Below are 23,537 nucleotides of genomic sequence, written 5' to 3' on the forward strand. Positions count from 1 at the left end.
GAGTGATCACTTGGTGAAAGGTTTGTATATCCCTCTCAGCTATGGCCTTAGTGTTTTCCAAGTACTATTCTTGCCGTGTGTCGTTATTTTACGGCACTTTTTTTTTTTTAAGTCATGAAGCGCTAAAGTCCCCAGCTGTTTTTTTTGTTTTGTTTTGTTTACGCCTCACAAAGTCCATATGCATGAAGGTCGCGACAAAATTCTTCCCCAGCCATACAGCTACAATGCGCCGTGATCACTTCTCCGTCTTGTTTAACTAAGATCCAGGTCTTTAAAGGGGTTTCTGATGATCTTTGTGAATGATTTACCTGAGAGATAAGAGCCAACACAAGTGAGAATCAAGCCAACTGTTTGTTTACACTTCAACTTGCAGCGCTTCGTTGTAAAGATGAGAACAAAAAGCTTAAAATGCATATCCTGGACCAATTTCATGGGTTTTTTTTTTTAAATATGAAAGTATGTCCCTTTACACACTCGTCCAGAAGGGTAATTTTGCACAAGGCCATCTGTCTACAGCAGAAAAAAATGAAATACCAAAACGCGTCTGGAAAAATCCCAAGGGAGTCTGGAGCCAGATTCGTGACGTCACGTGCGGAAGCGCCAGCAGGCTGCGAGAGCTTGCACGGCTTCAGTGCACAGCCTGTGTACACCAAGTTTAGCACCGAGCGATTTTGCATTGAAATAAGGAATTGTCACCTGAGCTTCTAAACAGAAGGATTCATGTATCAATGCTCATCTATCTATTGTTACATAAATCATATTTTTTCTAATTACTATGTATTTATGTATTTCTTCATTTAGAAGAGTACTGGCTACTGTAGGAGAAAGATTTCATAAGCTACACACATGGAATCGGCTAAGCAGGGTTGTATATACATTTAACGTGTTTGACAGGTCCCAAGATCTCAAGCCCTGACACGCATGTCCCTTAATACATGTGAAGTAAGTGTATTATCGCCCAGCGCTTTTGTGTTGTTTACTTTTGTGTGTCAATAAATAACATTATCCGTGGACCACACAAACACAGGAACACCTAATTTCGAGTATAGTCTCTCTTATTTCTTACCCTGGCAACAGTCAACTTGTGAATCGCCGATTTTCTTGGTCTTTTTCTCGGCTCGGCTTTGGTCCTCGGCTTCCGGGTGCCTCGCACGAAGCGCTCCCATTTCTCATTGTCTGGTCTTTTGGGAAACGATGAGTACTAATCCCATCAAGATTGGTGTTGCTACACCCTCCTACGATACATCTGTTAACCATTTTAATAATTACGTGATAACGTTGAAGAAATTTGCAGAAAACCACCAGGTCGTTTTCTCATAAACAAACCAGCGCTGACGTAGGATTCAGAGGGAGGCGTTCCGCACGCGACGTCACGAAAATCAGTGTTTCCCAGGAAATCCAAATGGCAAGTTTTTTTCAGAGGCGGACCAATTCGCCTCAAATGGCTTGATTTCAACTGAAAATTTCTGGTATTGCACAAGGGAAAAATATTGCGCAAGATATGACATATTTGACCAAAGTTTAATATAAAATAGGAGAATTACATTGATCTTGCTCCTGAATTTACCCGTGATATGCACTTTAAAAAAAAAACAAACAATACAGGATTCATTCGGCAGCGACTTGATAGCGAGGTCCTTTACCCAGCCACATACAAAAAAAGTTGTAAGCCTCCATACTCTTCCACACTTTCATCTGTTTTACGGTGTAGAAGGACGTCTGCAACACCAGATAGTTCGAGATGTCGGGGGAACTCGACTGAAGGGTCGTTTTCGAGATCATATGACAAATCCTTCTTTCCCAGACTGTAGGAGTCGATTCCACTGCACATAGCAATCTTCTGAATATATCTAAAGCGAGCAGTGGCTTCTAGATTACGAGCGTACTCTGATAAATTATCGCTAGTTGTTTGCACTACGGCAGCCGTTTAGACCACCAGCTATTTCACTTCCGGTAAAACTGCTAAGGAAAGTCACGTGACTGAAACCCAGCAATTACCCTTAGATTATGTAGAACATCCATCATACAAGTCACAGTGAATGAGCTGTTACTGTAGAAACAATAACGTATTCGAACTAGTGCATTGCGGTCAAACCAGAGATCAGAGCCATTGTTAGAAAATTGATCAACACCTTCTGACCAATCAGATTTGAGAATTTAAAAGTGCTATGGTGTAAGCGATGCACTGCAAAAAAAAAAAAATCTTTAATATGGGTGAATTTATCCAATATTTTTTATTAGAAGGTTATTAGAACTCAAATCTAAAATACAACCCCGATTCCAAAAAAGTTGGGACAAAGTACAAATTGTAAATAAAAACGGAATGCAATAATTTACAAATCTCAAAAACTGATATTGTATTCACAATGGAACATAGACAACATATCAAATGTCGAAAGTGAGACATTTTGAAATTTCATGCCAAATATTGGCTCATTTGAAATTTTATGACAGCAACACATCTCAAAAAAGTTGGGACAGTGGCAATAAGAGGCTGGAAAAGTTAAAGGTACAAAAAAGGAACAGCTGGAGGACCAAATTGCAACTCATTAGGTCAATTGGCAATAGGTCATTAACATGACTGGGTATAAAAAGAGCATCTTGGAGTGGCAGCGGCTCTCAGAAGTAAAGATGGGAAGAGGATCACCAATCCCCCTAATTCTGCGCCAACAAATAGTGGAGCAATATCAGAAAGGAGTTCGACAGTGTAAAATTGCAAAGAGTTTGAACATATCATCATCTACAGTGCATAATATCATCAAAAGATTGAGAGAATCTGGAAGAATCTCTGTGCGTAAGGGTCAAGGCCGGAAAACCATACTGGGTGCCCGTGATCTTCGGGCCCTTAGACGGCACTGCATCACATACAGGCATGCTTCTGGATTGGAAATCACAAAATGGGCTCAGGAATATTTCCAGAGAACATTATCTGTGAACACAATTCACCGTGCCATCCGCTGTTGCTAGCTAAAACTGTATAGTTCAAAGAAGAAGCCGTATCTAAACGTGATCCAGAAGCGCAGACGTCTTCTCTGGGCCAAGGCTCATTTAAAATGGACTGTGGCAAAGTGGAAAACTGTTCTGTGGTCAGACGAATCAAAATTTGAAGTTCTTTATGGAAATCGGGGACGCCGTGTCATTCGGACTAAAGAGGAGAAGGACGACCCAAGTTGTTATCAGCGCTCAGTTCAGAAGCCTGCATCTCTGATGGTATGGGGTTGCATTAGTGCGTGTGGCATGGGCAGCTTACACATCTGGAAAGACACCATCAATGCTGAAAGGTATATCCAGGTTCTAGAGCAACATATGCTCCCATCCAGACGACGTCTCTTTCAGGGAAGACCTTGCATTTTCCAACATGACAATGCCAAACCACATACTGCATCAATTACAGCATCATGGCTGCGTAGAAGAAGGGTCCGGGTACTGAACTGGCCAGCCTGCAGTCCAGATCTTTCACCCATAGACAACATTTGGCACACCATTAAACGGAAGATACGACAAAAAAGACCTAAGACAGTTGAGCAACTAGAATCCTACATTAGACAAGAATGGGTTAACATTCATATCCCTAAACTTGAGCAACTTGTCTCCTCAGTCCCCAGACGTTTACAGACTGTTGTAAAGAGAAAAGGGGATGTCTCACAGTGGTAAACATGGCCTTGTCCCAACTTTTTTGAGATGATGTTGTTGTCATGAAATTTAAAATCACCTAATTTTTCTCTTTAAATGACACATTTTCTCAGTTTAAACATTTTGATATGTCATCTATGTTCTATTCTGAATAAAATATGGAATTTTGAAACTTCCACATCATTGCATTCCGTTTTTATTTACTTTGTCCCAACTTTTTTGGAATCAGGGTTGTATTTAGCTGAGACACTTTTACTCATTTCAAGCTTTAAATGTTTTTATTCTATTGGCAGATGAGCTTGCAAATTTTAAGCATTTAATTCTTAAAAAAAAAAATTTAATTATCTGCCAATAGAATAAGAAAACTTTAAAGCTTGAAATGAGTAAAAGTGCCTAAGCTAAATAACTTTATATCTGACTTCTAATAATCTTCTAATAAGAAATATTAGTTAAATTCCCCCATATTAAAGATATTTTCTCTTAACAAGAGATTTTTTTTTTCCCCCCAGTGTGATTAAACCATCACATGGTGTGCTATTATAAGAAAATAATTAACAGTTTTGGTGCAAATTAATTTTAACATCCTAGCAAGCATTACAACGGCATAAAATCACCACATGCACACGTTTAATCACTGCAGCAAGAAGAAAGTGATTGTAAGTGGTAAAATCCAGAGAATTTCCTCTTGGAATAAGTGAACGGTCCGGTATATATTCACTCTTTCTCTCGGGTCACACTAATTTTTCTGTTTTTGATTCGAGTTTTATCTTTTACTTTTCTCAGAGATGCATCTTCGGACTTGCGCCTTAGGCTAGTGAAGTTTTTGCTCCCGAGTTGAGACAAATGAGCGAATAAAGAGCAGATGATAAAATCGTTGTCCTAGAGATTGAACTGGTTCTGATTTGTTGAGGAAATTCTGTCTTGCTGATTTTTGTGGTCCTCAGCACTCCAGCTACTCTGGAGCAGAGCTACGTAGTGTGCGAGCTGCACGAGAAGGTCAACATGCTCTTCTCTTTCTTGAGGAGTCACCTGCAGAAGAAGATTATTGTCTTTTTCGCTTCCTGCAAAGAGGTAAATGTTTCCAGATCATATACCTTTCTGTGTTAAAGTTGTAGTAATATAAAAATCAAGCCCATGCTGGTTATAATAATACTCGGATTATGAACGTTGTGAAGCCCTTTTCATGTCGATTTATTTAGTTCTTTTTGTCTGCTTACGAGTTTCATATAAAATACTTAAAGATGTTCGGTGCTTGTTACAACCAGCTAACCAGCGTAACACACGAATGACCAAAAAACCAACAGACTCAAGTCTAGGGGGTTTATTACAAGTAAGGGGTTTACAATATAAGAAAATAGTAAATAAAAATAAAGACAATAACTAAATATGATAAGGGTAAATAACGGCATCAGCTGCTGGCGTGAAGACAACCCCTCTTGCTCCTGGTCACAGCTCCCATTTATAGTGCGCAGCATGCCAGGTAGACCAATTGGAGACGTCCCACCAACAGGGAACACCTGGAAGACAATCAACAGGCAAAACACAAGAAAATACGGGAGAACCTACAGGTAGAAGAGGGACATAACAGTGCTTTATCAGCGCATGTTCCTTGACATCCACAATTTTGTGTGTGTGTGTGTGTGTGTGTGTGTGTGTTGTTCCAGGTGCAGTACCTGTTCCGCGTGTTCTGCCGGCTGCGGCCCGGTATCTCGGTTTCGGCCCTGCACGGAAAGCAGCAGCAGATGAAGCGGGTGGAGGTCTACAACGACTTTGTCCGCAAGAAAGCTGCTGTCCTTTTCGCAACCGATATCGCTGCAAGAGGACTTGGTAACTAAATATCTTCCATCCGTGCTCCTTTTAACATCTGGGTGCAGAAAGATCACGGAGATCATAATACAAAAATTGCCAATCAGATGATGCTTTTCTGTTGATGTGGTGGTGCAAGTTCTCATCTTTTCATCCATTTTCCATATCAGAACACTCGGTTCTCAGCCCACAAACGTGGCTCAGTTCTGATTTCTGAACCTTGCTGCTAGGCCGAAGCTGAGAAAGCAGTGATGCAGGAACAGTGTGTGAGATTATTAGTGTGAGATTATTGCTGCTGGGCTGATTCGTGTTGACGCTTCTAGGCATCACAGTTAGAGGGGATCCACATAATCTCCTGTCGCGTATAGTCAGGGCTGGGAACGGAGGATGTTTTTGTTCTCGTATCATGATATTTCGAGACCTTTCTACTATAAACAATATGCAGTGTTTAGGATGACCAATGAACTACGTGCAAAATAGTAATGTTGCATTAAAAATATAAAACTCGACTGTAATATACGTTAATACTGAAAGAAGGAAAAATTTAAAATCCTGTTAAAAAAAAGTTACAATTGTAAGATAACGAATCTTTAAAAACTATCTTCCAAACATCTGCTTCGAGTTTGTATCTATAAGGAAAAGCATAAAGATTTGTATGAAGAGTTATTGTGATGTCAGTGATATAAAATGTATTTTTAAGCTACGGTCACACTACAGCTTGCGATGCTTTGCGATGGGTTATTGATGAAAATGAGGCAAAAAATCAAGTTGTACATGTACAAAATCGAGTTGTACATGAGCTGATAGCCGACAGGGTGCGTAGCGCCGAGTAGACTATAAGCCATGTACGACGAGATTGAGCGGAGTAACTGTTTTATTCTATGCATATTCACTGGATTTTGAGAAACAGCATTTTTATTTATTTATTTTTTCAAATTCGATAAATACAAACTTTCGTACAAAACGTCTGACAAAATCATTTCTGCTTAGAATGGAAACAAACCAGCGAAATGACAGTCGCAATATGTGAAAAATGCTGCTATAATAATTCTTGAAAAAAGATATGTTCTTACCATCAAATACTTTTTATTCCATATTTTGTTGCTTTTTTTGGGGGGGGGTTGTTTTCAAGTAGAGGTTTTTATTTCATCCTTGGCTGGTTCAGCGACACGCGCCACCATTTTGTTTTTCTCTACTCACGGTGCAGGAGCTGATATCCTGGTAGTAGAGTAGCCAATCGGAACGCACGATTGCTCATATCCAGTGAATTTGGATAGGATAAAAGTTGTGGTCACACAGCAGGCGAACACTTGACTGTCATGCCTTTGCGTACTCGAGCGGCCACACTCGCTCACAGGACCCAGTCGTTATGGGAAACACCTGATGCCGATTTGAGCACAGTCAGCACACGCGTATAAGGACACAGAGGCTTTGCAAAATATTATCATGATCACTCATGTTTGTTTCTAGCTATGTTTGACTTTACTTTCAGTTTTGTTACTCTGACCTTGCCTCACGTTTTGTTTTTGTAAATATCACACCTGCTAATAAACACACGTCCTGGACTTGGATCCGTCTACTGCTGTAAATCTGAAAGCATACTTGCAAAGTCTGAGAACAGCGTCCTTATACTCTGTGGTTGGTAGAAGAGAGCAACTGGACTTGCTTGAAGATTCTTGAAAACGTTTCGCCTCTCATCCGAAAGGCTTCCTCAGTTCTGTCTGACTAATACGTTTTTAAGAGAGCAACTGGACTTGCTTGAAGATTCTTGAAAACGTATTAGTCAGACAGAACTGAGGAAGCCTTTCGGATGAGAGGCGAAACGTTTTCAAGAATCTTCAAGCAAGTCCAGTTGCTCTCTTCAACCAACCACAGATTACTATGTACCTGGATGACAGATTCTTCACAGATAAGCGTCCTTATACGCACGTGCTGATTGCGCTGAAGTCAGCATCGTGTGTTTCCCATAATGACCGGGTCCCAAGTAGACGCACAACACACTCCGAAGGATCCGAATGTAAATGCACTTTCAGTCTCAGTGACGGTTAGGCTATGCCGAGTTGCTGTGTTGATGAGGCTCCTGTGAGCATCAGGGACATGGATTCGAGACACATGCATCTCGAGGCTCAAAGAAGGTTCTCAGAGTTTCGGGAAATGTTCCCAAACCTGCCTGTGAGGATCCGCTGCTTGGTTTGCCGACGAAAACATCGGCACCAAATTTCAATGCATGCATTGAAATTTGTCACGGCGTTTTTGGCCACTTGCGAGGCGGAGACGCACCAAAAACAGGGTTCCTACGCAGTATGGAAAAGTATGGAATTTGATTTTAGTATTTTCCATGTCTGGAAAAGTATGGAAAATGGAAATTAGGGTATGGAGAAATATTTGTGTTTCCAGACCTTTGCCACTACATAGTAAAATGAAGCTCAACATTCCGACATTCAGTTGAATTTTGCCAAAGAAATGTGTTGAAATGCGGAGGGAGGGAAACGGGTGTTTTGTTGTACTGGCATGCGCTCCGCCACACCCCCTGAACCTGCTTGCTTCTTGCAAGACTTTGGACAAGATGCAGGAAAACCCCCTGCTACAAAACGCCTCTTGAACACGCGTGAACACACATCATAGCTCCAGTCAGTGTAAAAAATGCTTATGGCTTATTTGGCAGTGTTGCCAGAACTTGCTAGAAAAATAAGGCACATGGACCCTGAAAACAAGCGACCCGAGACAAAAAAAAAAACTGGCAACAAAAATATGAAGGCTGTGTACGCAAACATGCATATATAAATGTATACACACTTTGAATCATTGTGAAGTAGGTGTTTATTAAAATTCATTTCATTTTCAAGGTGTAATAGAATTTACAGACATCACTTTATTGTTTTATCACTGCCGCTAACTGATGTTTATAGTCTACGCTATGAGACCTGCAACAGTCACTGAAAGTGAATGTCCAAAAATACCAAGAGAATTGAATGTGATTTGCGTTGTCAGCAGTGACTGGACCAGAATGGATGTCAGTTTGAGAACAGGCGGTGACTAAATAATAAAATGTCTGTAAATTCTATTACTCTTTGAAAATGACATGGATTTTAATAAACACATACAGTACTTTACAGTGATTAAAAGTGTGTATACATTTTTTTTTCGGGACATCCTGTATGTGCTTGACATCTTCACACACCTGCGTTTTAATGTCTTGAAGTGTGCATCAGATACGTGTGCGTCAGAGTGGCATCCTATATTTTGTGTAATGTGTATATATATTTATGACAAAAACAGGGCACTGATACAAATTTTAGGCATTTGGTATGGTAAATATGGTATGCATTTTGGTGGTATGTCATAATGTGAGTACCTGTTTGATTTTCAAGTAATTCTTTTAAATATGTGAGTAGTTGTTTGTTCGCTGAAGTCTCCAAACCTGAGAATTTGGCCCAATCCCAATTCTAATTTCTACCCCTCCCCCTTCCCCTCCGCCTTCCCCTTGAAACTGAGCTACAAGGGATAGGGCTTGAAATTCAACCCTTACGTATTGGGATAGCCCTTCAACGATCGCATACGTCATCGCGTACCTCCGTCAGCGTTTACGTTAGCAAAATGCGACCAAATGCGTCATTGGCTGCGACCAGCCGCTACAGTCAGAGCCAGAACCAGAAATCTCTGCTGGCAGGGTGTGATTTGTTAACTAACACCACTGAATGGGATATCTTTGGCGCTTCGTGCACCACATCCGACAGAATGAGGTGTCAGAACACTCATGTAAACAATAAAAGCGAGAATAACAGAACAAAACGTACGCAGTAAAGCAACCGAAAACAATACTCACTCCCAAAGCTTTTTAGCAGCAGCTTGGATTTCAGAAATCGCTGCTCATTCTCAGCTCGAAAGCGAATCAAGCGGCGTGTTTCCTCTGGATAACAACTTAAAACGCGTAAATAATGGAGAAAATACATTTATGACAATCTTTCGCCGCGGGAACCGCCATCTTTCTGAAATCCGCATGAAATCTCGCTGAAATCCGCATGGCATTGTGGAAATCACTCAAACCCCTTCGTTCGGAGTCAGCTCCAGGAAAATCTCCGTTTGGAGGGGTACAGAAGCCCTCCCCCTTCCCCTACCCCTCCGCGTTAACTGGGATTGGGATACCCCTACCCCTTCACGTGAACGCGCAAAATGGAGGGGAAGGGCTAAGGGGTTGGTCCAAGGGGTGAAATGGGATTCGGCCTTTGAGTATGGGAAAAAGTCTGGAATTTTAAATTTGAAAATGTGTAGGAACCCTGCAAAAAACAACTGGCGAAGCTTGGAGACTATTCTCCATGCATCGCACGATTGGTGATGATGCTACCAATTTTTCATCACCAAGTATTCGCAAACCCCTCGTGAGCTGTAGTGTGACCAGGGCCTTACATATCACAATGTGTACTTGATGTGCAGAAAAATATTATAAAATTCGAGGAACTTTGTAGCCAGAGTGATTTTTCTTTCAGAGATTCTTCCTCTTTACAGCAATGACCTAACTTTTAATATCATTCACTTTTCAATAAATTACCGATCATTTATGTATAAACTATACAGTCAGATCCATACATATTTGGAAAGTGGCACAATTTGTGTAATTTTGCCTGTGTACACAATCACCGTGGATTTGAAATGAAGCAGTCATGATATTGATTCAAGTGCATAATTTCATCTTTAATTCAAGGCATTTAACAAAAATATGCCATTTTTACAGGCTCTTAAGTAATTGGACAATTGACTGATGAGCAGTTTCATAGCCAGATGTGGCCAGTTTCATTATTTCATGACCGATTAAGGAGTTAAAAGGTCCGCAGTTGATTCCAAGTGGTGAATTTGCATTTGGCAGCTGTTCATGGGAACTGTCAGCATGCGGTCCAAAGACGAGTCGATAGATACAACATCATCTGTTCAACAAGGTGGACATGGACATGTAATAACGGCACTGGGACATTGGTGTTTGTGATTGATGTGATTGCTGATAGAAGTAGCAGGATGAATTGGTGCATGTATCTGTCTCTTTTTTGTCATTTGTTCTTCCCTAAAGGATCTTAATGCTGAGGATCTACGTGAAATATGAGTATATGGTAAAACATTTTTCTCAAAGCCATGAGTAAAAACTAAGGGCATGATTTGTCACGGTTATGATCATATTGCTGTAAGGAACCAGTGGAAAAGTGTGCTGACTCTCCGAAGAATATTTTAGAATATATTTATGTTTTAGTCTTTATCCACCATATATGTAGTGAAGTGTGTGTGTGTGTGTGAGAGACAGGCAAGAAGTTTGACATGTTTTCTGTGTACTGAGAACAAACAGGAAAATGGTTGTGGTTGCTTCTCTTGTGCGTTTCAAGCAAAGGTTCTTATCTCAATACAGGAAAATGGGCCAAAATATGTGTGTGGTAATCTCCCGTACGCTACTAATGAAGAAAATAGAGATTAGATATGGGAAAAAAAGTCTTATAAAAAAAAATAAGGGTGTTCATACGGCACATATTTGCATCGATGCTGCACCGATGTATTTTGTTGCGATATATCTTACACCGGTGTAAATTTTTTGGAGCGTTCACACGTCACAAACCTGCTTACTAGAGAGAAGCGTGTTCGCACCGGTGCAGCCCCACTTGCGTTCACACGGCAGTTTTTGCGGCCGTGCTATACGATAGTAATAATGCGGAAATGAAATATGCGCATGCGTGAAAATGTACTTCCTTTTCCCGGTTGTCATGGCATCACCAAGCGCCAGGAAAACAACGTGGATGAAGACACCAGTGTTGCCAGGTACTGCTGACGTTTTCCAGCCCAAAATATGTTCAAATCCGCCAAAATGTTAGCCTAGTAAACTAGACCCACCCGCCTAGCAGCCAAAAATATTTTTGCCTAGCGAATGGGTCTAGCCTCGCACCATATAAACAAAAACACCCCGGGCATCAAATCATGCCCGCCAATCACAACGCAAGGTTTTTGTTTGGATTCTTTGGGCGGGCTTTTGCAGGAGTGACGACAAAGCTGCGCGACGCTGGAGAAAGCACAGCAGGAAAGATGGCTACGGCTAGTGAACAGCGCGCGTTTGACTCCGCTTTGGAATCAGTTTTAGAAGAATTAGACTTGGAGTTTTCGTTGAAACATGAGCAGGAAGAGGCTCTCCGCTCATTCCTTTTCAAGAAGGACGTTTTCGCTGTTTTGTCGACCGGCTATGGCAAAAGTCTGATCTACCAGCTGGCTCCGCTCATAGCCAAAAGGATGGGGTTAGTTTGTGCAGTACGAAGAAGTAATAAACAGCTTTGAAACATTACTTTTTGATTGTTTCTTATTTTCCCGTTATTTTAAATTTAAGGGAAATTTTCACCAAACACCACTAAATAAAAACTCTCAAAAACAGTTTAAGCAAACCCTTGAAAAACACTTGAAAAAAATAAGTGTATGTTAAGTATGTGGTACAGACTCCAAACTTGTGGTCATTATCTCCAAACTTCTTAATATCTAGAACCTGTTTATTAATTAATACGCATTTTGAAAAATTATTTCAAGGTCTCCCCCACTGCTTTCTGTCGCTCTGACTACGTCACAGTCACTGTTGCGCTGATTGGTCAGAGCGTTGGCCTATACGCACAGAGACAGTTTGAAAGACAGCGGTTTGTTCCTCCCCCACCCTTCAGAAATGTCTACAGATCAAGGCCAGACTAAATATTCACATTTAGTCTGGCTTGCCAGGCTACCAAAATGTACTTAAAACCGCCCAATCTGGCAACACTGGAAGACATGCAGTTCTGTTGTTGTTATTCGCCATTTTGGAAGCGCAAAATACCAGGATGCAAATTATGCAATGCCCGTATGTAATCAACTCTTCTCACGCGTAGCGAGTCTACCCCTGTAGCGTTCAGACGTCCCATTTTATATCGGTGCTGCCCCGCAAACTAGCATTTACTCCGGAGTAAATTTCTTAAACCACCTCCCGAGCAGGGTTAGATTTGCACCGGTTTAAGCAGCTTTCAGGGGCGACACCGGTATAACTTTGTACCGTGTGAACGCTCTACCGGGGCAGCCCCAGTGCTACACCGGAGTAAAAGTTGCCGTGTGAATACCCCTAATAATTCAGCAAAACAGTAGTGGTTCAATAGAAGTGCAAAATGGCTGTGAATTATTTGAGCTTTAATCTCTGTGTGTGTGTGTGTGTGTGTGTGTGTGTGTGTGTGTAGACTTTCCTGCTGTGAACTGGGTGATTCAGTTTGACTGCCCGGAGGACGCCAACACATACATCCACAGAGTCGGCAGGACAGCCAGGTACTGAGCAATATGTGCTTGTTGTATCTAGTCGTGTTAATAATGCTAAAAACCTAGAAGACATCTCAGTAGATGGCAGTATTGCTCAGTTTCTTATTCCTCCAGGTCAGTGATGTGTCGACAGTGGCGGTCTGTCTATCCTTCTTTGTTTATCTTTTGGTTATCTGTCGTGACTTGGCTCACAGTTTTTATATCTACCTTTTCCCCTCACAAATGTTTATTATTTGCATTTTCTCTCCCAGCACTCCTAAAGCAAGCCTGACTGAATGTGGAACAGGTATGCTGCAGGGTTCTAACTAGACCAAAATATCAGCGTAGTGGCACCAGTCATAACGGCTGGGGGTTCAGGGGCCGCCTTAGGCCCCCCCCTCCGAAAGCTCATGGGTTCTACATGCTCAGAAATGCATTCTAGTGCATTTCCTGGCACTTGCAGGTCTCCCTGAAAGTCACTCGATTTTTTTTTTTCTGTTCCCATTTCAGTCGGGCACCACCTGAACTGATGATCACATCAGCTTTTCTTTGGCTAATCAGACACAAGGTACACCGCCACTCTTGCTGGAGCAATTGGCGGTTATGTGCCTTGCTCAAGGGCACTTCAGGCAGTCCTGCTGGTCCAGGGAATTGAACCAGCGACATTTTGGTCTCAAAGTTGCTTTTCTAAACCATTCGGCCATATTTATGAATTTTTTTTTTTTTGGCAAAAGTTGCTGTGATGTGTTTTTGACTGAAGACTTCTCATCTCATCTCATTATCTCTAGCCGCTTTATCCTGTTCTACAGGATCACAGGCAAGCTGGAGCCTATCCCAGCTGACTACGGGCGAAAGGCGGGGTACACCCTGGACAAGTCACCAGGTCATCACAGGGCTGACACATAGACACAGACAACCATTCACACTCACATTCACACCTACGGTCAATTTAAGGCCAATTTATACTGACAACCCAGTCCTCGCAGATGGCGTCGCAGACAGTGTCTGCGTAGCCCCCCCACCTTCGCAGACGCTCTGCGCGCACCTCCCAAAAATTGTGACCACCGCAGAAGCCTCGCAGACAGCGCTGCAGACAAGAGGGCTCTGATTGGTCCACTCTACATCCGCTGTACACGCACTTCCGCTTCCCTACTTTCCCGGTTTGGTTTGTTTTCACGACCGGCATTTTTAAAAACACGAGCGAAGATGGAGCAGCACGAAGAGCGGTTGATTGAGGAAGTGAGGAAGTACGTACATCTATACGACTCCAGTTCTAGTCATTATAAAAAAAAAAGTTCTAGTCATTATAAGTAACCGGAGGATAAACACTCCACTAACCACACCCACCAACTACTCCTAGCGACTTCGCGCCCCCTTGCGTTGTGCCGGTGAATAACATCGCGCACGCCTATTACTCCCGCTCAACAATAAATTACAACTGTCTGCGAAATATTACTCCCGCTCAACAATAAATTACAACTGTCTGCGAAAAGCTATCTGCGAAAGCCTTGTCGCAAGAGCATGCAGAGGCCTTTAGAGTCACCAGTTAACCTAACCTGCATGTCTTTGGACTGTGGGGGAAACCGGAGCACCCGGAGGAAACCCACGCGGACACGGGGAGAACATGCAAACTCCACACAGAAAGGCCCTCGCCGGCCACGGGGCTTGAACCCGGACCTTCTTGCTGTGAGGCGACAGCACTAACCATACACCACCGTGTTGCCCGACTGAAGACTTATTATAATTAATATTCAACTATACTGGTGACACATTTATGGAATAAGAATAAAGCAACCAGTTGATGTTCACCAAGTGTCAGCTTTATTTTCAGCTTCAGCCATTCAGTTACAATACATGACGATCCAGATCTAACTCCTATCTATGCAGCGGTTTTTCATCAGTTTATCAGGGACCGGCACGTATTACGTGCATGGCGCGTAAGTGCCTTTTAACACGGATGGCACTTTACCGCGAACACAGCATAAGGAAGAAGGTAAACCGGACTAGCATGATCAGGGATGATCTCCACACAGAACTATTCGGGCAGCTATGCACTGGGCGTTTATGTGGACGGGGAGTGGAGTTTGTCTGAATGTAGAACATTCACATGGTGGTGCGCTGTTGCCACCGCGTAGGGATAAGAAGAGAAAATTAAACAAAAGACCACGTTTTCAAGATTGACAAGTGCTTTTATTAGTGTAGCAGCAACTTTTACAAGCGTGTCGGGAATATTGTGGGCGTAGTGGTAAGGAAACATTGCGCATCAGCCTGATATGCTGAAAAGACCTAGTAAGAACCCTGTGCTGGGAGCTGGGCAAGAGCAAAAATGAGTTGTAGGTCCCTGAGGACACTAATCTTGGAAGTCGTAACTCTAGTATTCACTTTGTCACTACGGTTTGTTAATAAATATGGCCAAGACTTGCCTACTTTCACAAAAAAGAGGACATTTGGCACATGACCAACCACAGTCCTTTTTCCACTGAGTTTTTATGAACCTTTTTTTTTTTTTTTTCTTTTTTCCGGTACAGAGACTATATATTGCTCTGGGGGAAAATTCTAATGGAAAAGGATATGCACTGAAGTGCAGTGAGGAAGTCAGGATACAGCCCTGAAGATCCTGAATCTCATGACCAGAAAAATGTTCAGAGCATATCTGAGGAAATCACTAGCCGGATCCCAAATTATATTTGATATGTAACTTGATTTCTATATTTGAGTAGATCACATACTAAATATAAAAGATGTTACACGGTCACACAAAGATATGAAGTTTATCTCCCTTCGAGTAGTGAAAATTTTTCAACATGAAAAGATGAACTTCATCACGGGTGATTGCTCTAAGACGAGGGAGGCTCAGCTTCCTCTAAAAATGACGAACATCAGGATGAACTGCGCTAGGCTTATGTTATAGCCGACCTTATAACATTGCTATTTCAGATCCAGAATCATAGAAATATATGTGCTCAACCCACTACAGTGCAAAATCATTCCCTTATAACTTTAATGTGTGCGTGAGTTTTTCCCCCTCGTGACAGCACGATGCAACCCAGCCTCAGTGGACTTGAATGGCATTTGGGAGCTCTGCGCTTTTCAATCTCAGAATGCAAGACGATTATTGGACAAATACTGCGAAAACGCCCGCCCACGGAGTCTCACGGACTCCCAGGCTCAGTGGACTTCAATAGCATTTGGGAGCGATGCGCTTTTCAATCTCAAAATGCAAGACGGTTATTGGACAAATACTGCGAAAATGCCCGCCCACGGACTCCGAGCCTCACAGTGGGAGGGACATGGCAGTTTCCGCGAGGAGACTGGTGATTGGTGAAAGCGGCCGGATATTTTCTTTGATTGACAGCTCGTTTCAACTATAGACAGGCAGCGGTGAATTTCAGTTCAGTCCCATGCGGATTCACAAGTGCTGTGGTGTATTGTAAGAGATCAGCTTACATTTCGATTTCATTCATTACATACGGTTTCTACCAGCTTTTTTAGTTTGTATATATTTTCATTGTAAATAAAGTGTAAATATAGTGTTGTCAAGTTTGCTATCTTAGTTCCAGAAATTTCATTTATTTGAGACCCCGTCCACACGTAGCCGGGTATCTGCTAAATCGAAGATATTTTTCTACGTTTTGGCCTGTCATCCACATGAAAACACATCAAAAACGAATATTTAAAAAAACTCCGGGCAAAGTGAAGATTTTTGAAAACTCCGTGTATGCCTTTTCGTGTAGACAGAGATAACCGGAGTTTTGCGTTTTAGAACGTCACAGTCTGCGCCAAAAAAATGACGACAAATCTGCCCTGACGTCAAACGTGCGACCTTTGTTTACTGCAGAAGCCAGATTAAGCATGGACAAAGAATAATGGATCGGAGTAGTGCCTTGAAAGCGTTAATTATTGTGCAGGTGCTATTTACATGTTTAATTTTAGAAGCCCAACTACTGCTCCAAAAACAGGGTCAATATGTCCACATATTTGCTTTGACAAGATTCCCAATCAACGTTTTCTTGCGTCTTTTGAAGTTTATACTCAAATTGTGTTTAGAAGCAATTCTGTCTCCGAGTCTGTCCAGACGAACGAGCTTTGCGCCATGTTTTATGTTTAGGCGGAAGTGACGCCAACAGAGGGCTATTCTGATGTGATTAGGGGGTAGGATTTGGGGAAATAATGCCATCTACAGGTTTGGAATGCTTATGAATGTGATTGAAAACGCAGATGTTCGGTTATGTGTGGAAGGGATTTTTTTCGAAGACGAGGTGGTGTGGATAAAACATTTTTATAAAAGGAGGGGGGGAAAATGTTTGGTTTTAAAAATACCTGGCTACGTGTGTACATGGCCTGAGTGACTGAACTTGAACTTGAGGGGGCTAGTCAGCTAGCAAGAAAGCTGCGCACGGATGCCAAGCATTGCTGATTTAATTTTGGCGAAGCCATTTGCCAGTCTTCCTTTTGAGGAAAAAATTAAAATTAAAGAGCAGGGTAGACCAACGCCTCAAATTGACTTGGTGAAAAAGGTAGGGAATAATACTCGTTCCTTTCAGCTCTCCTGGTACGAGAAAGTGAATTGGCTAACAGCAAGTGACCCACATCAACAACAGTAAATAGGCTACTTTTAGTAATGTGTCATGGATGGACCAAAAATATAGAATCTATTTAAAATGTTTATGCTGAGTATATTATATTGGAATATATATTTTTCTGGATATGAATTAAACACAGCTACAATTTGGAAAACATTTTTAAACAAAAACACAGCCGAGAACATTTCACACTACAGACCTGGATTAAAAGTGAAGGGTTATCAAAATTGTCAATAAAACATCTCAGTCAAAATAAGTAAAATATAGGGAAAGTGTCATTGAATGAAATGTGTGGCACCCAGCTCTATGTTTGGCTCCCCAAGGTCAGTGCTTGTGCCTATTCCAGAACACTCTGCTGTTACTGCTGAGGTTCCTGACAAAGAGCTGCTTTCAATAATGATCAATTTTTAAACAACATGCCACAATTTTAAAATGTTAAAATATACCCCCCTTAACACCACCATCATGTATATTGGACAGTAGGCTAATAGGCCAAAAGAACCTGTTTATTTCACAGTTTGTGACCCTGCCAACAATCAGCCAGATCAGAGGCAAGAGTATGGGCAAAATTGATGTTTTTTCTTTTAAAATCTGGAAATATCGTAACTGACCAGTCTCCCCGTTTGAAAGACTACCAGCTGCCACTGAACTTCATATCTTTGCACCACCATGTCAGTGTTCTCCACTATCGTTAATGACTCGGCGGCCCGCCGAGTCGTAACGGCTAGAAGAGCTATTACCGCCGACTCATAAATGCGCCGCCGAGCCTTAATTTTTGGCCGCCCAGTCAAAAAAAATAAAAGTTTACTTCAAAGAAAAATAAAAAAAAAAACCATGCCAATACAAACACCAAAGTAATTCTCTGATCACAGATCGTTGATGCGCTTTACTTTACAATAGGTTCAACATGTTTCAATGTCGCACGGGCATATAGTCGAACGCCGACTTGCCGAATTATCTATCTTCCGTAACATTTTTTTTCCCCCTTTAAGCTGGTCCCAGTGGTCACGATGATGACAGTGTTGTCTTCTTCCCCGGGCTCTGCTTTCTTCTATCCTGAGATAATCAGAGGCCCTTAACGCTTGCTCGCTCACTTGTCACTACGCATGTGTAGTGCGGCGACAGAGGAGTGCGTGTCAGTTAAGTGGCTCCGATTGCCTCAGACCTCCGAGAGGAGTACGGTGGAAAGAAAAGACACATACTGCACATCAAATGAAAGGTAATTTTGTGTAGAATTCAACTGAAAACAAAGATATTCTATTCAATAAATACTTCAGTAACAGAGTGACAAAATCAATGGAAAGTCGGCTCCCGGTGTCCGAAGATTTTGCACAAAAGCAGCTACTTGCGAAATAAATAACATGCAACTTAGATGCCAGGAAATGGCATCTGAGGGGTTTCTTAGTTCAAAATTTTCTGGTGCGAGGGGGGAACACCCCCCTCGCGAACCCCCCGGCGACAGCCGCTCAATACTACCGCCGAGCTCTAACTTCAGGTAGTGGAGAACACTGCATGTGATGTTCTTTATATTATATAGACACATCATTGAGTATGGGCGGCACGGTGGTGTAGTGGTTAGCGCTGTCGCCTCACAGCAAGAAGGTCCGGGTTCGAGCCCCGTGGCCGGCGAGGGCCTTTCTGTGCGGAGTTTGCATGTTCTCCCCGTGTCCACGTGGGTTTCCTCCGGGTGCTCCGGTTTCCCCCACAGTCCAAAGACATGCAGGTTAGGTTAACTGGTGACTCTAAATTGACCGTAGGTGTGAATGTGAGTGTGAATGGTTGTCTGTGTCTATGTGTCAGCCCTGTGATGACCTGGCGACTTGTCCAGGGTGTACCCCGCCTTTCGCCCGTAGTCAGCTGGGATAGGCGCCAGCTTGCCTGCGACCCTGTAGAACAGGATAAAGCGACTAGAGATAATGAGATGAGATCATTGAATATTAACCGCACAGTGTTGTGTGGTCACTTGCTGAGTTTCCCAGTGTGAAGATGCTACGCAAAGCACATTCATTAGAGAATTTCTGTGGCATCTGAAACTGGTGCAGTTTCACTGGTCTGTTGTTAAACCCTCATTTTATAAGTATGACCTCTTGCGTGTTTCTGTCCAAATCAACAGCAGTGAGTGATGGAGGCAGGGTTTTGTGCCTGGCGCATGATCACTTGCTGTTGAGTAAATATTGTGTGTGTGGAGCCTGACTGAGCTTGTTCTGGGCCTCTGGCTGAACGCTGGCACCGTTTCTCTGGCTTTTGGCAGCAATATAACAGCTGGAACACATTGCTGTGTTGAGACACTTGTGTGGCTTTTCTGTTGAGGGCAACATGCTTCACTTTTTCCACTCCAGCACAGTGGAACAACACTGTTACCAGTACTGCCTAGTATCAGCTAACAATCTAGACAAGCAGGCTCGCTAAAATGAATCAAAATCGAGCTGCTTGTGTGACTTGACTATATGCAGTGACGGTTAAAGTGGCATGTCGCACCACATGCTGGTCAATGTCCCAAAATTCGACACGTTATTTTCAGTTACGTTGCAACATTGGAGACTTGGCACCGAAATATTTTCCATTCAGTATTTCAATATGCTGTCAAGTTCTTCGTACTCGCTCACTATTGCCCCTTTTCCACCAAAGCAGTTCCAGGGCTGGTTCGGGGCCAGTGCTTAGTTTGGAACCGGGTTTTCTGTTTCCACTGACAAAGAACTGGATCTGGGGCCAGAAAAACCGGTTCCAGGCTAGCACCAACTTTCTGCTGGGCCAGAGGAAAGAACCGCTTATGTCAGCGGGGGGGCAGAGTTGTTAAGACCAACAACAATAACAAGACCGCGAAAGATCGCCATTTTTAAGCAACGAGAGGCAGCAGCTGTACAAATGCGAAGTCAGCCATTATTATTATTATTGTTGTTGTTGCTGCTGCTGCTGCTTCTTCCGTGTTGTTTTTGCTTCGATATTCGCGCCAAGGTTTATGCAAACATAGCGACGTAATGACGTATACAACGACGTAACTGACGTATACAGCGACGTAATGACGTGTCTTCTCTTAGCACCGCGAGCTATGGAAAAGCAAACTGGTTCTCAGCTGGCTCGCAAGTTGAACGAGTTGTGCACCAGCACTGGCCCCAAACCAGCCCTGGAACTGATTTGGTGGAAAAGGGGTATATGAAGACTATTTTCACCAGCACCTTGTCCTCCATGCTGGTTTTTCTTGTTTGCTCCCTGAGCATTGACCTGATTTGGTCAAAAAAGTACTTGATTTCACTTGGCAATTTTCAGTAAATTTTTTTTTTTCCAATCTCGGAAGGATTTTGCTGCGACCAGAAAAACGTTGTTGGTCATGCACAGCTTTTTTTTTTTTTGTCTGCATTGCAGCCGTGTAATACTGGATTATTTGTAAAATGAGCGTTGGTGGTTGTAATGGAAAAAGGTTTTGATGTTATTTTTGGTGTCTGAAAGGAATGATTCAGTGGAAAAACAAAGTGCCCAATTTTTTCCACTTGGGTCAAATCTATTTGTGCTTTTAATGTCCAGTGAAACATGTAGCAAACCTTTTATACCATTTTTAGACATTTAACATGGTTTATTTTATAATAGGTGTGATAATTTGTAACTCAAATAAGCACTCTTTTTATAAGCGTCAGGCTTTCCTCTAAACCGGGGAACAGGGGCGCTGCGCCCTCTTACTCTCGGCGTGCGCCCCCTTACCAAAATGCCGATTGAACCCCAAGTCACACTTGGGCCATGCACTTATATGATACTGCACAACGTGCAGTCTTTCTCAAAACGATCTTTTCTCCGTGAAAACATCCCAGCAACACCACGTGACAATGTGTCTGATCATCAAATACGTTATAATTACTCCAAAAATATTCCAATCATAGTATATACACCGCCAGACGGTGCAAAAACAATCCGAATTGGCGTTTTCCAGACTGAGGCGCCATGTTGTTTACTTGTCGCGGCTGCTCTCGCGAGATTTGACATGGGTTACATACAAGGTCAGCTGACTTGTAGAGCGAGATTTCTCGAGACTGAATGACCTTTCACCCACCGGCGTGGGAGCTTTTGACAGAAGTAGTTCGCAAGTTGTTTTCTTGACACTTGGGCATTTAAAGATGTCATCCCGCGGCACGAAACGGAAGAAAGCCAAAGACTGTCCGGGGCAGAAGATGATTACTTCTTTCTTTTTCAATGTTGACAGACAATTTGTTACAATTTTTCCCTCTCAGATAGCCTCAGAATGTCCCATTATAGCCTCAATTTTTCAAAGGCTTCGCACGGCCGGGGGGGGGGACGGACAACCGGCACCATCCCCCGCCGCTTCGCTCCCTCGCCATGGTGAGCGCCCTCGTACTAAATTTTTCTAGAAAAAACCCTGAGCATGGTGAGCAGAAAAGCATCGCAGAATGCACAAGACCTCAAACATGAGGCCAGCACAGGTTCAGCTAAGCTGGACAGTTGAAGATTTAAAAAAAGAACATGCAATGTTTGGGGGGGGGGAAATCCTCAAACAAGCGTGTGTCTAGTATAGCCTCAGCGTCCTGTTCCTGGCTGACAGGAATGGAACTGAAAGTGGTCTTGTGGTTGCGTGCATGCTGAGATGTGTTTCTGCTCACCTCTGCTGTGGTCATTTGAGTGACCATATCATTCTCTGACTGCTCACAACAGCAAGGTGTTTCCACCCACAGAGCTATTGCTCACTGGATGGTTCTGTTTTTCAGACCATTCTGTGTAAGCTTGAGAGACTGTTGTGTGTGAAAAATTCCAAGAGATCAACTGTTTCTGAAACACTCAAACCAGCTTGCCTGGCATCAAAAACCGTGCCATGGACAAAGTCACTGAGATCACGTTGTTCCTCATTCTGATGTTTGATTATGAATATTAACTGAAGCTCTTGAGCTGAATCTGCATGATTTAATGCATTGCGCTGCTGCCAAATGATTTCCATATAGGTTCTGGTGAGTGTAGATGACAGTAAGTCACAGTGTGTCCTGAAGCACAGCACTAGATCTCTGTGAACTGGACAGTTTTACAGTATTTCTGCAAAATTATTTTCGATGAAATGGGCTTGTATTAGTTGTATTAGCCTTGTTTCCCCCCCAACGCAACAAACAAGCAGTCGTTTGACACCAGACATATGTTCACTGATGAAATACATTTGGTGCAAGTGCAACACAGCGTACCTTCAGTCACTGACCAAATTATTTCTTTTAAGAGTTATGAATTGGAGCTGTGCGCTCATAAATCTCTGCTCTCCATGTGCAGGTATAAGGAGGGAGGAGAAGCCCTGCTCATACTACTGCCCTCAGAAGAGAAGGGCATGATTGCTCAACTTCAGGAGAAAAAAGTCCCCATCAACAAAATCCAGTAAGTGACACGCTCTACATGTTAACGACACATACGATGACTGATCAACAGCAAACACCACGACTGTAGTTTGTGTCGATGTTTTGAACTATGTGCAGGTTTTTAGTTCTTTTTGAGGTTCTAGTGAACCCATAATATCAAGAATACACACCAGGTTTGGTAGGTCCATGCCAAATGACCAGATGGTGGTTGCAGCACCAGATTCATTTTCTTTGTAAGAGCTTATAGTAATAGATACTGGTGAAATATGAACTGATACATAATGGGGCCCTGAAATTTTTTTTATTTAATGAACTAGGTCATGGGTGGCACGGTGGTGTAGTGGTTAGCGCTGTTGCCTCACAGCAAGAAGGTCCGGGTTCGAGCCCCGTGGCCGGCGAGGGCCTTTCTGTGCGGAGTTTGCATGTTCTCCCCGTGTCCGCGTGGGTTTCCTCCGGGTGCTTCGGTTTTCCCCACAGTCCAAAGACATGCAGGTTAGGTTAACTGGTGACTCTAAATTGACCGTAGGTGTGAGTGTGAATGGTTGTCTGTGTCTATGTGTCAGCCCTGTGATGACCTGGCGACTTGTCCAGGGTGTACCCCGCCTTTCGCCCGTAGTCAGCTGGGATGGGCTCCAGCTTGCCTGCGACCCTGTAGAACAGGATAAAGCGGCTAGAGATAATGAGATGAGATGAACTAGGTCGTTTTGAAAATCACTGAAATTAGACCAGAATGTACCCCCTAAATCCTCGCCAGGGATTTTTGGGATTTTAAATGCATTTTTCTCAGCTTCTAGGCTACACAGAGGTTTGAAATTTGGTAAATTAACTCTCTACGTGTTGCTAATCTGATAGGAAAACATAGAGCCACCTATCTAGAAAATCCTGGCCATAGGTACTTCCTAAAAAT

At 42.7% G+C, this 23,537-nt stretch overlaps 1 protein-coding gene across 2 annotated transcripts in view; it reads left to right on the forward strand.

Annotated features, from left to right (window-relative positions):
* The window catches only part of ddx10 (DEAD (Asp-Glu-Ala-Asp) box polypeptide 10), a 112,889-nt gene that overhangs the window by 33,190 nt on the left and 56,162 nt on the right, over positions 1 to 23,537 (forward strand). For both annotated transcript variants that reach the window (XM_060936161.1, XM_060936162.1), the window contains exons 7-10: positions 4,578 to 4,704; positions 5,298 to 5,460; positions 12,654 to 12,738; positions 22,548 to 22,649. In XM_060936161.1, coding sequence (XP_060792144.1) covers positions 4,578 to 4,704; positions 5,298 to 5,460; positions 12,654 to 12,738; positions 22,548 to 22,649 — 477 coding nt within the window. The remainder of the gene's footprint in view (positions 1 to 4,577; positions 4,705 to 5,297; positions 5,461 to 12,653; positions 12,739 to 22,547; positions 22,650 to 23,537) is intronic.

Source organism: Neoarius graeffei, chromosome 12 (genome assembly GCF_027579695.1).
Source record: "Neoarius graeffei isolate fNeoGra1 chromosome 12, fNeoGra1.pri, whole genome shotgun sequence".
In the NCBI taxonomy this organism is placed as follows: Eukaryota; Metazoa; Chordata; class Actinopteri; order Siluriformes; family Ariidae; genus Neoarius; species Neoarius graeffei.